This window comes from Topomyia yanbarensis, chromosome 1 (assembly GCF_030247195.1).
Source record: "Topomyia yanbarensis strain Yona2022 chromosome 1, ASM3024719v1, whole genome shotgun sequence".
Classification (NCBI taxonomy): domain Eukaryota; kingdom Metazoa; phylum Arthropoda; class Insecta; order Diptera; family Culicidae; genus Topomyia; species Topomyia yanbarensis.
Genome location: NC_080670.1, coordinates 144,832,909 through 144,849,695, shown reverse-complemented (window position 1 = coordinate 144,849,695; position 16,787 = coordinate 144,832,909). Strand labels below are relative to the sequence as shown.

The 16,787-nt window shown below is 39.9% G+C and overlaps 1 protein-coding gene across 2 annotated transcripts in view; it reads right to left on the bottom strand.

The window, feature by feature from the left end:
• Positions 1 to 449: 449 nt before the first annotated feature.
• Positions 450 to 16,787, bottom strand: part of LOC131676234 (uncharacterized) — a 157,734-nt gene continuing 141,396 nt past the window's right edge. For both annotated transcript variants that reach the window (XM_058955357.1, XM_058955364.1), the window contains exon 3: positions 450 to 16,291. In XM_058955357.1, the coding sequence (XP_058811340.1) occupies positions 13,493 to 16,291 (2,799 nt within the window). In that variant the 3' untranslated portion in view covers positions 450 to 13,492. The remainder of the gene's footprint in view (positions 16,292 to 16,787) is intronic.

Below are 16,787 nucleotides of genomic sequence, written 5' to 3'. Positions count from 1 at the left end.
CTGCACGACGTTCTGGCCTTTTTTAAGGAAAATACGGTCTTTTGTTTGTTGTTGAGTTATCGAAAAACCGTGTTTCCCTTGAAAAAGACCATACCAAACCAATCCCATTAAATTAAATGTCTAGAAAACTTCTCAACAAACAATTTGGCTGGATAATGGCTAGAACAGCTATTGTTCAGCTTATTCCCTCCTAATCAAGTCTTGTTGAGCATTCGTTGTTTGGGACAATCCATAAATGACGTAGCATTTTTTGAGTGATTTTTAACACCCCCTGCCCCATCGTAGCATTTCCTCACAATCCTCTAAATACCCCCCTGGTAATTACGTAGCTTGACGGTAATTCCCCCCCCCCCCCCCCCAAAACAAAAAGCGATGTTAGTTATTCCCCTTTAAAAAAGCTACGTAGCATGACATGACCCCCTTCCCTCTTGTCGTCACACATCATCACAAAATACAATACCACCCCCCCCCCCCTCCCTCAAATAATGCTACGTCATTTATGGATGATCCCTTTGTTGGGTTATTTTTACCTGTAAAAGTGATTATTAGCATTCCGCAAGGCGGTGTACGAAATCGGGTTTGAATCACAACACTCATGTGCATCATCATACAAATATGGTTCCAGTTTCAGCTGCTCATCCAATTCATTTTTTGTAATATCATATGTTTACGCTAATTTGTATTCCTCTCTTATACATAGAAAGCATTGATTCCAGTAAACTTAATTTCAAAACTTATCCTTGTAGTAAATTGGGTTAGTTAAATTATCGCACGTATGTGGGCCGAAACGAAAACCATCAATGAAATTAATGACAACAATTCCAATAAATTGCAGTAAACATAACTATCATCCACATTTTCTATGGGGAACCGCAAAAACTGAAACTTTGCTCGTTTAACTGTCGCCAGACGGCTGAAGCTTTATCTGAGACGGAAAATCGTTGGCATTTTCCAGTGTCACTCTTTGTGGGTAGAAAACACTAAATACCCCTTCACCGCACGAGTTGGACAATATGCAAAGGACATTGTGGGAATTTTCTCAGGCAAGTCTGAATAGCAAAACCCAATATGGTCATTCTCGAGTTGTCTGCGGGGCCTCGAGGCTGAAACTATGACCTGCACACGGACGCCCTGCTGCTCAACCGCGGCTATGACGACGGCCAGCGGTACAATTGTCAACAACATGTACATACAAAAAAATAGCAATGCCCAGCCCATCGCCCGAGCACCGAGCAAACGGCGGAGGGAATGCTAACAATGTTACAAACATTTTATTGTTCGTTATTTTCACATGTATGGGAGGGTGCGGATGTTGGGCATTCGAGGTTTGCTTTACTGGCTTAAAATGCACGTATGTCGAGTACCCAGATGCAATAATAAAATGGAAATCGTCTGGTTGTTTTTTTTAATAACCCGGACCGGGGTAATTTCGGTGAGCAAGAATGTTGATGAAAATATCATCTTTTTGTTGGATTGTTTGGAGGTTTTTATGCCCCTAATTTTAACTAGGGGAATATTTAACTACATTCTGTAAAATGTAAAGCAAGGAAGGGATTTTTTTTGGTTCTAATAAAAAGGTCCTGTCAGGAGAAGACATATTAGCTTATGATGAAGGCCGGCCAGATAATGAAAAAATGAATTATTGCGATTCGAGAACTATTTGTCAATTAGTAATTCCGAATTGTAGCGCTTCAAATTGAAATTGCCAATCAAAATACGATATTAATATTGTAATATATTCATTTTGAAGCATTAACATTTATAAGGGGGAACGAGATTTGTGTACATTGTACATACAATTTTATTTACGTTTACTGCGGGCGACCTATATTGCTCGAGACTTTTTGAAGTATTTACCCAGTATAACCAGCTATTCAGGAAGTGGAATATTATTAAATGTGTGCATGCAGAGTCTATTTTCAACCATCAAAGGCATCGATCACAATATCCAGTGTGCTCCTGCTTCTGTCCGAGCCAGTGCAAAGCGAACGAAAAAAAACAGTTACTTGTGTGCATTGTCCGAACAACAAAGGATTCCGTTATTTTTATTCTTGTGTGATCTATCAAGATGACTGTGTCTCATCAACAAAACGTGATTATTCGGCCTAACACAGTGGCCATTGACTTCAGGTCTTTTCGCATAAGACCAAGTATTCATGATGTGGAACATCTACTGAAAGTGAAAATACAGCTTCGGTTTTCGGAAGTCACCTGCATACAGCTTGAGCACGTCAGGCATGCGGTGCTGATAACCCTTAACAAATTCGCCCAGGCGAAAAGATTCATTTCGCAGAACAACTCAAAACACGTGCTTATTTGTGACAACGCTGAAATAAAGATCCCTGTATACATGGATAATGGGAATATTGAAGTGAAATTACATGATTTATCTCCACTTACTTGCAAAGTGGCAATTAAAAGATTCATGTCACATTATGGAGCAGTGGAATCTATTACAAAGGACACATGGAGAAACTACTTCCCAGGTAAATGGCGAGAATGCGGGTAGACCAACCAATTCCCTCCTACCTTACCCTGCAGTACAACACAGAAGGGGGTGATACCATTACACAGCGAACTCTGTACATATCAGGGACAAACTAATACGTGCCAATTCTGTGAACGAACGGCACACTACGGACAACCCTGCCCAGAAACTGCTAAGGAAAGCTCAGTTGCAGAAAAAAATGCCAACACCCAAGCCCCAATATCTTTACCTGAACCACAATCGGTTGCCAAATTTGTGGCTGCAGTTAAGGCAATAATGACAACTGCAAAAGCTTCAAACTTAACAACTAATACCACCATTGAAGAAGCTACCACCAATGATGGAGTGTTCACATTCAGGACCCGCAAGGGCAAGAAGCCAGAAAGAAGATCTGATCGCGAATATCACGGCAGTAATCAAGATGATGATACCGACGTAAGCAACAACGAGACAAACATGGGTAACCACGAAGTTGGCGAAAGAAGAAACATCTTCCCGACGCGAAATAAGATCTCCGCTCGCAATAGCAAGTTGCGCGCACGGGATCTTACAGGCTCAAAATAAAATTTATTGTTATTTTTATTTTTTACTTCTTGTAAATATATAAAAGACCCGTGGCTCCTCTAAGCTAACGCATTGAGCCGTGCCAAATAAATAATTAAAAAAAATGTGTGCATGAAGCTTAAGATGGCAGAGGCTTGTACTCTGGATTTCCGAAATGTTCTGACATGTACTGATAATGTTCAAGATCAAGATACCCCAAGCAGCATCATTTGTACATCCGACCATGAATACCAAGAATGCAGTAGTGATGATGACATGCAACCAAACTGTTAGGGATTTTACAAAAATGCTTTTGTTAAACATATAGGAAAGATGGAAAATGAAAGTACTTCGGCCAGCTTTCTCTAGCAATAGCCGTTGTTCGAACTCTCCTCTGTTTCAACTCTCCTCGGTTCTCCTACGATGACACGAGAGAGGGTAGACTGACTGAACCACGAATTATAATAAATAACGTAGCTAATTTCGTCGCACGGAGGAAAACCTTAAGCAGGATCCTAATTCGTTCTGGTCGTTTGTGAAAAATCGCAAGTAGTCGCACGGAATCCCCCAACGTGTCAGTTATAAGGACCTTTGTCTGAAGCGTATTTGAACAGCCTGCCGATGTTCGATTTGAACATGTCGCTCTTCATTTTTTCGGTACACGGAGCTGAAACTACAGTCACTAGATGGTGCCAAAAGAGCGGGTCCGGATTGTCTGCCGCCTATTTTCTTTAAAAAGTGTGCTGAAGCGTTTGCTGTTCCTGCGAGTCTAATTTTCAATAAGTCATTGTTCGAAGGAATTTTCGCGAGTGTCTGGAAGACAGCAGCTATTACACCGATCCACAAGACATGTAGCGTGAATGATGTTGAGAATTATCGTGCCATCTCAATTTTGAGTTGCTTACCGAAAGTTTTTGAAAGCCTCGTTCATGATTTGCTGTATCCGAAGGTGCACCATGTTATTTCCGAGTGGCAGCATGGATTTGCGAAAAAAAAACGATCGACAAGTACAAATCTTATGGCATACGTTTCGTCACCAAATTGCGCGCATGGTGAACGTCAGCAAATTGATGCCGTTTATGTGGATTTTGCTAAAGCGTTCGATAGAGTGCCTCATTTGCTAATGGTGGCCAAACTCGAACGAATGGACTTCCTGAATGGTTGACACGGTGGATATTGTCGTATCTCACCGAACGCTGTGCGTACGTTCGCATCGATGAAATGAGATCATCTCCGTTTGTGATAGAGTCGGGTGTTCCCCAGGGCGCTACTGTTTATATTATTCGTAAACGATTTGTGCTACACTATACAGTCCCCTAAGTACATGTTCGCGGATGATCTGAAATTCTTTCGTGTAATTGCTTCGGCAGTCGATTGCTGTGCTATCCAAGCCGATATCGATTTGCTGCTAAATTGGTGCAGACTAAACGGGATGGAAATAAACGTACAAAAGTGTAATGTGATCTCGTTCTGTCGTAACAGGCACTTAACAACGTTTGATTATAGAATGTCAACAAGCATTATTAACCGTGTAAACACAGTTAAGGATCTAGGTATTCTTCTCGTTAGCAAATTGAGTTTCGCGCAGCACATTGCAATGTCTACAGCCAAAGCATATGCCGTATTGGGGTTCATCAAAAGAAACACGCAACAATTCAACCATGTATACTGCCTAAAATCGCTCTTCTGCGCACTTGTACGTAGCATTGTCGAGTACGGTGTACTTGTGTGGGCACCCTATCATGCTGTACAAATCAACCGCGTCGAACGAATTCAGCGTCCCTTTGTTCGTTACGCTCTGCGGTTACTACCTTGCACTGTTCCTATTCGTCTACCGCCTTATGAACATCGATGCAATCTTCCACGTTTGCCGACTCTTGCAAGTCGGAGGATAATGCTGCAACGGCTCTTCGTGTTTGATCTTCTGGGAAACAACATAGATAGCCCGGTGTTGCTGAACCAGCTCCGATTCAACGTATCGCCTAGACCCACCAGACGAACTGATTTCTTTCGGTTACCGATGTATCGTACTCTTTTTTATCAAAACAATCCGTTCAATGTATGCTGTCGTAATTTTAATAATGTAGCTAACAAATATGATTCTAACATTACTAATACTAACTTTAAACATAGAATTAATATTAAATAAGGAACTGTCTGTACGAGTAACTCGAAGACCAGTAAATAAATAAATAATGCTGAACTGATAAATGATTTCAACACGCGGCAGTAAATTTCTGCAGTAAACATAACCCGATGAACAGGCATCTTAGTGTTACGTTTTATTTTTACATATTGTACTAGTTTGAAAAACCCACGGCTCAGTAAAGCTAATATACACAAAAAATATGCTTTTGGTGACATTTTGCATCGCGAAAGCATCATAGATTAATTTAAATCAGTCAAAATATTCTTAAGGATTTGAAGTGGTATCATGATCACTAGTATCAGCTTCGTTGGAACAAACTGCACGCATTTTCAGCAGTGTTTCAGATGAAGCAGCAGGAAGTTTTCGTATATAGTAGCGTTAAATCTGCCAAAGATAATGAACTTAAATTTCTCATCCAAATCCTAAAATTCTTGTCGTTGGATTTTTCAGAACACACCTCCATCAAATGATAACTTCTTCTTGATTCTTCTTTGTGATGAGATTCACAACTCCGGAATTGACAGAAACATACTCAATTTGAGCAGTTCAAACATCGAAATCGGAAACATTTGGTTGGTTTTTCTTCATCATCATTAGAAAGAATAATTGGATTAGTCTATGTCATATGTCATTTAACCAGAAACAATCGGAAAATTTCCTTTTCCAATTTCAAGTAAGCTTTCCGTTTGTCCCTAGTAGGTCAAATCAATTATAAAAATATTCACCCCGTGAGATATTTAAGATAATTTTGGTGGTTATTTGGAGTTATACTATTATTATGGAGAATTAACTGTTTCAACAATTTTTTTTTAGAAAACGGGAGTCTTCAACACAGTTGTTGAGAATGCTACTACAAACCAGTTTGTTGAACACATGAAAATTTATGTGAGTAGTATACTGCACGGATAATCAAAACTGCACAGATTTTTACAAGACTAAACATTTTCCACATTTCCAGCATTTTAACTTTTTAATAATAATTTTTGAAAAGGGCGTAGAAGTTTTTGTATGCAGCCCTCTACCAAAAAATGTTATTGTTAGAAAATCTTTTTTAATGTCAGTTTCTCCATAACGCTATTACATTTAAAATCTTATTTGTTGACGAAAAACACAAAATTATGGAAATGCTACTTTGAAATTTAATTTTTTTACATGAAGTTTTGTATTATTAAAAATGTCACAACTTTTTTAGTTAATTTTTTTGCGTGATACTATTTGTTCCTAGCGAGTGGAAAATGTGAAGATTCATAAACCGAATACAACTGTAAAGTTTCGTTCGAATTGGCAGTAGACATGTTTTATGGTTGGCTTTCTCATGGAATCACAATTAAATTAGATTTTGGACGCTACATGATTCGCAGTTCTCATGAAATGAAACCATTACAAACCATCTGGAAATCGTCTTCATTCAGTTGTTTCATTAAATTAGATACGGGTTTTTGGCAATTACATACAAAAGAACGAACACCGACTGTTGTATACTTGGCCGGCGAGCGGAAAGAATTTTTGGCGGAGCACGAAAGAGAAGCATGCAAGCATTGCTATGCCTAATGTTGCTGGTAATTTACGATGAATGCGAAAAGAACTGAGTTGTGCTGTTCGACTGATGGTATATGCAAAAAAACGAAAATATGAAGTGTCCACCTCCTAGAAATAATTGACTCTAGTAAGCTCACAGATCCTGAATTCAACATTAGCATATATACATTATTCACAAAATAAGCGATCGACGACATGATCCAGGTTTGGTAAGATATCACGAATAGGGGCACCTTGGGCTCATAAGGCCACTGCTAACTGGGACCTGACACGACGACATTCTGAACACGTCCAAACAAAGTATATTGTTAACCTTTGCCACAAACGCAGAGTTTAATATTAGTAAGCCCGATGTGAAAGATATGAGCATCAAGCGTCTAGTAATGGGACACGACTCTGGACTTCGCGCGATTGAAATCACAAGCTGTTTTCAACTTCTTCAGCCATGCTTTCGACGATACCCTAGGGATAATAGAATATAACCATTGTCCCACCAGTTCATTCTACGACACACGTATCAATATCAATGAACCTGTAGAAAACATAAATTGTTGTTAACGATACCGATGTTAGTGGATTCTTCCATACGTGATTCGTGTAGGATTTTCTCGCTGTCAATATGTTTGCAGTTGTTTGTAAAAATATTGATCGTAGATGATCAAGAATTCCACGAACACCCTCTTCTTCTTTTCGTATGCAAAACGTGTAAACTGAGACCTGCAGAAACATAAGTAAAAGTATTTATCTCTTCAAGTACGTTTAGAGTCCAACCAGCATTTAGGTACATGAATGCCAAAGCGATAAAACCGATTTGCTGTTTGGAGAACGCGATACTCGAATTCACAGCCAGTATGCAAATATATACAACGATACCCTGTATTTGTTTCAGCAAATCTGTAGCTTTGTTGCAGAAACTACGCCATAATTAACTGTCTGTATTGGCGTTAATGAGTTGGCAAAATATTTATCAATGATAATGAGATAGAAATTGTAAAGAAGGGGCTTAAGCAAGTGCCTCGTGAAAACCCATGAAGATTCTGACAACGAATCATACGAAATAGTTTCATAGAATTAACGATGAAATTTATCTCAGATACCAATAACTACAGAATTGTAAGCTCATTCATTGACCAGTAATACAGAAAGCATTTGCTCATTAGAGCGCATGTTAGTTGAGTTTTTGTTTAAAGCAGCGCGAGAGAATCGTTTGTACCCTTTTCTTTGCGAAAGACAAAATGAATTTTGATAACAGGCCGTTTATCTTAACGAAGTCATCTAGGCATAGTAGAAAAACGATCGGCCGCTACGAATTGTGGTCGATAGCTGGTTATCCCGCTTTATAAATAACAATCAATTTAACTTGTCTCCAGTTCCGTGAACCGAATCTCTGTTACAAAAACCTGTTGTATAAATTCAATCATCAACTAACAAATCTTCAAAAATTGAGTTTGATTCTGTCTGACCCAAGAGTATTATTTTTGCATGACATTAGTGCACCTGGGTATTCATCGTTAAATGTGAGTGAATGCCCGGCGACACGTCGCGCTTAATTTTCTGCATAGGAACGAAGGACAGATATACCATTCTTGAAAAGTCTAAAGATTATCGCGTGGAATATTCCTCTCCCGCACCTATTCCTCAAGTGTGGGATCTGGCCCAAAGTCAAGAACGTCACCCAGATTCACTGCTGACGTAACTTTAGTTATTCACTCTCCCGGATTCTAGCAACATGTCCGGCCAAGAGTAGTCTGTAGTGCCTTATAAACCTTACGATATCAGCGTGTTTGTATACATCAATCAGTCGATAATCTGTCTCTTTTAATGGCCACGTTTCACGTCCGTGCAGAGCAACAGGGAGTATTATCGATCTGTATGGAGAAAGTTTTGTCGTCCGTAGGCTACAGGACCACCAACCGCCTTTTATATTACGGCCATCTTCCTTATCACATGTCACGGATGTCACTAGTGTTCCCAGATATACCAACTCGTCAACAACCTCGTACCGCACCCATTTCTACCTCCAAACAAACACCCTGTGAGTTGCCTATCGTTTCTCTAGCAGCTACCGTTTTTTTTTGTCAGTGCTTGGTAGCCTCTCTTTAAAAAGGCCTCTTTCTTTACGTTACGTTCGACTCCAATGGTTCGGAAGCCAAGTATCATGTGAGATCTCGTGATGATAGTGCCGTTCCTTAGCACACCAATCTAATGTCACAGACGAGTCGGCTGTCGCTTTGGTTTTTGTGACGCTTGATATTCACCCATTCAGAGTCATATTAATCAGCCCGTTCGGCATGACGAAAAGCCGCGTTGCAAGCATTACGCATGACGCCACAATTCGTTTCGTTGCACTGAATCATGCACTGCTTTGAAACCCACAAACTACATAAGCTCGTAAGTTAAATTCCCGATGCCAAAAATTTGTTTTCCAAGGAGCAGCTGTTGAAATCGTGCGCCATTACTTTGTTATATTGTTTCGTATCCTTGTAAAAAGTGTAAACCCAACATAGTTCGATTTTCAGTTTTTACATTTGTTGACACTAAGCATTCCAGAGCGTCATTCAAAAATTATGTAACGATTTTAAGGAGGAAGAGGTATAACAAAGTGTGACGTGTTGTGACATATGGGAGAGGGGGAATTACGTATCATGTTTTTACTGAAAAAGAAATTTAACAAATTTAATAAGTAGTAGGGGAGGGGGAATGAAGAATTGTATGACAATGGAACAATGCAGAAGGGGTGAGCCAATTTTGGGCAATTTTCGCGTTAAGTAATTTATGAAAGGAACAAGCTACCGGATCCGACTTGAAAAACTGGCTCTAGTTTACATGGATAATTCAATGTAAATAGTCTAACAACTTCTCCGAACACGTTCAAAGTTTGCAAAGTCGTATTCTGTGACGCACTATAAAATACACTGTTTTGACATTTAATAGCGGGAAAATTTGAAGAATATTTCTGGATTCCCAATAAATCCCAATATTTGTAATTCTGTTTTGTATTTTATCCATCCGGTAAACTCTTCAGTTAACCGATAAATAATCGGTCATACTACCGATCGGAAATTCAATGAAGCTCAATTATAGGGTCCGATATTATTTGTTGTTAATATTTTAGCGATCAAGAAATTATTCACGATTGCAACTAAAAAATAATATTGGCTTAAGACGAGAGAAACTTTATATCGTGCATTCTAGGAATTCGCGTTGATGTCTTCTTCATTTGAAAGTATCTTTTGAAACAGTTCGTATTAAATTTGCTAGAAAGAATCCCAGCTGAATCTCGATGGAATATTGCAAGCATTGCACAAATGCATCGACCGATGCCGGCTATTAATTTTGGAATTCAATTGATAAGAGCATGCATGGTTGTCTATTTGATATCAGTTAAGTTAAGAAATACCATGCAAAGTGAACTTTGAGTGAGACCTTTGGACGTATCCGACTGAAATTCGATTGAACAGTTCGATTTGTTTTTTTTACTAAATTTCCACAAATTTCTGAAAAAGTTATGAAAATTTCGTAGATTGCACGTGTTAATCCACAGATCCGATGATAGAAATCCGTAAATCGACGGAGAAGTCTGTATGGTTGGCCATCCTGCTGGTGGCGAGCTTGAAACGACACGCTACAGGGTATCATGTATAAAGAGTTTGAGGGCTTAGATAACTCTCTCTCCTCTCGAATTCCACAGTTTTCCTAAGCTGAAGCAATCAAATAATATACCGAATACCGTCCGTCACGTTTTTAATGTGTGCTCGTAAGTCGTAATATTTCCCGGGCAAACTACAAGCCGTTCCTGAGTGCCTTGTCTACATATACTAGTGGGTGTCCAGAGTGGATTGGAGAATGGGAGACAAAGACCCACAATTGTACTATCCTGACTTGTGCTTAGTCTCATATTTGACTTCTGTTCTTATTGTATAGATTTCTGAAGACCATGACATTTTGATATTCGTCAATGTCGTGCGACATGACCGACAAATCTCAGTTCTGCCAAGTGGCTCCGGCTACTAGCACGGACTAACAAACTAAATAATGCAGACAATCCGCGGACGCGGCCACAACCCAATAATAGTCTTCTCATCCGGTTTCATCCGATTGGCATCGCTACAAGCACAGAACAGGATAAACTAATGAAAGTTGTCAATCCACGGAGATTTGCTGTTAATCGTCTTCTTCCTTCTTGTTGACTCGAGTCTCCCGAAAATATGACCAACCCGACAGGTTTGAACAGCAGCATTCGACTGAAATCACAATTCGTTCTGTGATTTGTGGCTCGATGCATCAAATTAGCGGGAGCCAATCACGAATGAGCTACAGTAGGTTTGTTTTTAAACAGTTTTATTGTGAATGTTGCTTTTCAACCATCGGAAATAAAAATAATGGCCTTCAGTAGCACGGAACGCCACAAACTAATTGAATCGCAATCCACCAGCCATTCACAGTTCACAAATATTTCCTTCTCGGTATTATGTAATCCTTTGAGATGATGCTCAATTCGCTTCAATCAGCTCAATACAAATAGTTATAGAAACAAATCTGTAGCGGATCCATATTCAAAACTTTTCACCATTCACCAACCGAACGTTGGTGCACCATGTTGACGGCTCTGACCGAGAAAGGCTGGAAAATTTCACTTTTTCCGAGCTGTTTTCGCAAGATTTTTCAAAAAACTGTTTTTTTCTTTATTAATGTATCATTCAGTGTCCAAAATTTAATACAACATTGTTAAACATATTTTCTATAACATAACGAACGAAATTGATGGATTTTATTCAGTACAACAGTAGATATAAACGTTCCTTAGCTTATATGACTTTTCTTCCGAAATTTTGACAAGGGGCTTCTATGTTGAAGGGTAAGTCGTTAGTGACAACAAAAAACTGACAAGAATTCTAGAATCCCGAGTATGATATCGTCACAGAGTCCTGAGCAGGAATTTGTTGGGATTCAGATTTTGAAAGAACATTTGATCAGATCAGGATTCTGATAATCAGGATTTTGTCAACAACTATGAAGAATCACATCGTAACTCTGAGCTACAGTACAGGAGTATCTAAACATGAGTAAGACATTGTTAGAAACCTATGCATGATTTAGTTGGATTTTGTCAGAATGCTGATTAGAATAATATACACATGGAAAATATTTCATAACAAGATTCCTTTCAAATCTTGAAACAGACCTCTTCAAAAATATAGAAGTTCATTGAGTTCTGCGCAGAGTTTCATCGGAATCATTTACGAGATTCTACTGGTATCCTGATAAAAAAAATTATCTTAATCCTAGAAAATATTTTTTCAAAATTCTGAGAATTCCGTCAAAATCCTACATCACAAAGCTCCATAGTATTTCTGAGAAGTTTTCAGTAAAAATCCTGAACAGGATGACCTCAAAATAGTAAATAAACCAACATCATTGCCCTGAGTATAATTTCGTCAAATTCTGATCTCATCGGAATCATGACTATTGCATCAGAATACGAATACTATTTAGGATATCGTAAAATACCTTTCCGTCTCACAGCTGCAATGGATCAAGTGAAAATAATGAGTAAGACCTAAGCAGAATTTCGGTTGAATCCTTTGGCGGATTCCATTGGACTTCTGAACAGGGTTCCTAGTAGGAGATGTCGTCAAACTACGTGCATTCCTGACCTTGTATGCTTTCTTTTGCTGCTGAATGGGAAGAGCAAAGCACGGACGGTTGAAATTTACAATTGACATGTTTACTCTTACTGAAAAAACGTCCTTTTCAGGATGTCAAAACTATGTTGAAAAAATTTAATTTATTTCTTATAGCACGTGTTTTCATTTTACATGGATTTTTGCTTTGTTGAGATAAATTGTGGAGAAATTCTTTTAGATGTTACTGTTGCACTGGTAGCGATGTTTTCCACTTGATAATCGTAATAAAGCTTATGTAAGACATTGTGTGCGACCATCCCCCACTTCGGTTTTTGGATTATCACTCAACCCTAGTCTTTCAAAACTTTGTGGTCAAATTCAATCAATATAATGCAATTACGTTTAATATACAACCTCCTCATTCATTATTAAGAAATGAAAAATCATCGCAATGGAAATATAATTTCCCGTTCTTACATCCTGAATCATAAATCGTCAATTTAAACCGCATCCTATTTTGCAAATACCGTCTCATTTCTTCTAATCAAATGTAGGGTTTGGCTGCTATGGGGATCATCAACTATTTATGGCATACCCGCAGAACGTCGCAACCCTCCCGCCTTCCTTCAATCATTTACTCTTTTTTTAAATGCCAGTAGCCAGATTACAAATCGACTTGTTCGAAGTCTCTTGTGTGCGTCGGTGCTCCTTTGCTCACAAGCGCCACCGATATATCGCTGCATCTACGCTGCTGTTGAAATATTTGAAATGCATCGAAGGCATGCCTCTACGCAACCGCAATTATAAATGCACTACCCTTACTCGATTCTACGATTGTGGTGGCAACCAATGATGCAATGGATGACCGGTCAAAAGCAGATTAAAATTGAATGAGAATGAGCAGCCTAGCGGTACCATGTTTCTGGAATGTTCTTTGGAGTCGGTGTCATTGAAGCTGGATCTTCGACAGTTTATGTACCAATATGCACTATGAGCTATGAATTTTGTATTTTCTCTCCGCCCTGCTATCCTAGTACCTAGTAGGAGTGGGAGAGAGTACATTCAACGAAAAATATGCTCTTATTCAAACACACTGTAAGCATCGTTAAATGTACAGTAATGAAGCTGCCGTCTTTGTCATCGTTGTCACCACCTATCGATGGCACTATCCTGGTGCATGCTCCGCTTATGCGAATTATTATGATTATTGGAAGTATTACGATTGTGGTGTCGCTGACCGGTGTTGCTGCCCGGTTGTGGCACTTGATTACTGATACCATAATCGCTGGGAGAGGCTGGCACAGGCCGGAGGACTCCAAAATCACTATTGGTGGAAGCACTGCTGTCGACATCGAAACAACTACTAGCGCTACTACTAGTGCTTGGGTTTCTTGACAATGGTTTTGATTTGCGTGGATTTAGTTCGTCCATATGGAGGACATCCTGTTGTGAACATTGGTGTTGCTGCTGGTGATGGATTGGAGAGTTGTCAGACTCATTCGGAGCGTCTAGTACGGAGGTCGAAATAGTGTACGTGAGATGTTCGTCACTATCGTCCTGTTCGAATGCATATGAATAGCGATGATGAGCGGAATTATGACTGCCACTTTGGTGCGGCGGATACTGTCGGTAATGGTGGTGCTGTCCGTGCAGATGTTGACCTCTCCGGACACGGCAATAATAGAGATGGAACAAACCGAACGAAATTAGCATACCGAGTGTGGCCCCAACCACAATGAATAGACCGTAATGAGAGCCACCATTTGACACTGGTCGTACATCATTCCATTCTTGTGGTAGAATTTTTGACGACGTTTCCACGGACGTGGCAGGAATTCCTTCGTTGCTGCTGCTGTTGCTGCTGCCGATGCCTGCGGGAGTCCTAGAAGCAGAATGACTAGCATTGGGTACGTGCAATGAATGATGGAATGGCTTGAAATTTGCGTTTTTCAACGATGCCATATAGATGCTGTCGTAGATGGAAAATTTGTTCCGTCTATGTGCATTGTTCCCATGGTCATGTCCAAAACCAAAGTTGTCCCGCAGCAGTCCAGCGGAGTCTGTGTCAAAATTGTCGCGAAATTCGTCATCGTGCAGTTGATCGCGGTTAAATTTTAATTTCATTTTCATATGATTTACATTTTTGCGGGACTTGGTTACATTGTAACGCGATGCAATGGGTTTCTGCTTGACACTGGATTTACTGATAGCTTTTTTAACCTCATCTGCTGTGGACACTGGACGAGCTATGGTGCCCGGAGTGTTCCGTTTCAAATTGCCTTCGGTAGGATCAGCATTCGTTTGTTCAGTGTCGTCCTGTTGAGAGCTGTTGTTATTGCTGATAGAGAACACGTTTGTTGTCTTTGTGTTCGTGGCTGCCGTCAACAGTGATATCGCAGTTGGCCATGGGACAGACGAGGTTGAATCGCGTTTGGCAATGGTATCATATTTTTCCTCTATCGGGCTGAACGAGGGCTCCGTTACCGACGTCGACGGCGACGTGGGTTCCATTGACGATGTCAATGTTATTTCTACCAATTTGTCACCCGTACTTGTCGTCGTTTCCTTCGGGCTGAGACTCGTTCCTACCGATGCTATCAAATCAGCTTGAATTAAGCTATTTCTGTTGGTTTTATCCTTCGTCTTCGGGTGCGGAATTATTGCACTGCTATCATTTGCTTCGTCACGTTCGCTTCCAGTTACGTTAACAATCGGTGTTATTGCTGTTAAATAGACGACTTGGTTCACAGTTGAACTAGTCTCTGATTTATCATCGCTTGTTAGATTACGACTCGCTTGCTTGATCTTCGGTTCAATTTTCGCGAATGGTTTTTTTGTTGGCAAGATGCTCTTACCTTTCTTCATGGTACCTTCTTTCAGTGATATTGGCTCTTCTCGCGTGATATTATGAAATCTCTGCTGCAGTAATTTTGGCCATGTTTTTGATGGTTGCGTCGTTGCTGTTGTAAAATTCTTCCAACTTCCCGTGTTCAAATTTGCATTTAAATTTGCCTTCTTTTCCACACTGACAATAACAGCTTTGGAATCCTCCTTGCCTGCTTTGCTTTGTAACTGGGGCGGATTTTTCACCCTCTTTAGCTCTACAGCAGATTCTGGGATCGTTAAATTCTTCAATAAACTCTTCTCGGCCGTGCTACCCGGCTTATCATCCATCATGTATTTTTCAATAGCGATGGTGCTCTCGCTCGTTATCGGTGGGCTGATTTTATCGCCTTGTAATGGAGGCTTCATGGTAGTTTGATCGCTTTTAAGGCGATTCGGTGCGTTCAGGTTAATTAAATTTTCATTTCGACACTGTGATTTGAATAAAGCAATTCTAGTCACCATTTTCGTCGGTGTTTTCTCTTTTCTTCTTCTGCAGTTGCTGTTCCGTTTGAGTCCGGTAGTAAATCTTCCGAAAATGTCAAACTCATTTCCGCTGTCATCGCTGTCGTGGAAGTCCCTATCTTCGAATAGCATCTCGTCGCGGCACGGTTTTGCCCACTCAGCAATGCCAAGCAGGTCAGCACATTTCAATGGATTGTTTTCCAATAGAAAATCCCTCAGGTTCGGCGATGTTTTCACCACTGATTGACTCAGTCCTTTCAGGTCATTGCGTTTTACGTTCAGCACGACTAGACCTGGCAATGGTAGCTCCGGTAGATAGGCGATCCGGTTTCCCGCTAAATTAAGCGTTCTTAGATTTTTCAAATTCCGAAATACATTTGGCTGTAGTTCGTAAATCTCATTGTTCTGCAGATATAGATAGAACAGATTCGATGGAAGACTAATCGGCACCCGTGATAATCGATTGCGGTCCAGGAAGAGGGTTGACAATAACTCCAACCGGCCAAGCGCGTCGTCCTCGATATCCGATATCAGATTGTCGGAGAGAATCAATTGTTGGAGCAGTGGATAGCTGTCGAGGTCGCCACTTTGAATTACCTGAAAGTGGATGAAAGGACAAAGAGTTAAAGAGAGCGAAGTTAACAAAAAATGTCAGTTATTTTTCCGCTCGACAGATTCGCCAAAAGGTTGCCCCTAATAAAGTAGTGTAGGTTTGGAGGTTGCTCCATTTATTTGAACTGGAGCAGCGCTTTTTTGTTGTTCAACCAGAACTGCCAGGTTTAGTCTTTTATGGTGCAGTCGGAAATATGAGGAGAAAGTGGTTTATATCTTTTTCTACGTAGTTTTTTATTTACTTTTGGTTTTCGTTTCGTTTTCTCAGAAGTAATTTTTATCGAAATTTTATTGCATGTTACAGTTCCTATATTCGTTTTCAAACGAAGACAATAGTTAATACAATCGATCATTTGTGAGACTCAATGCTGCTTCTGATTTTGCTGTGATACATAATAAAATACCACTTATGGTGTGACATATTCTGAGACTCTTATCCAAATAAAGAAAGTTGACCAGGTTAAATAAATTTGCTCTTGTG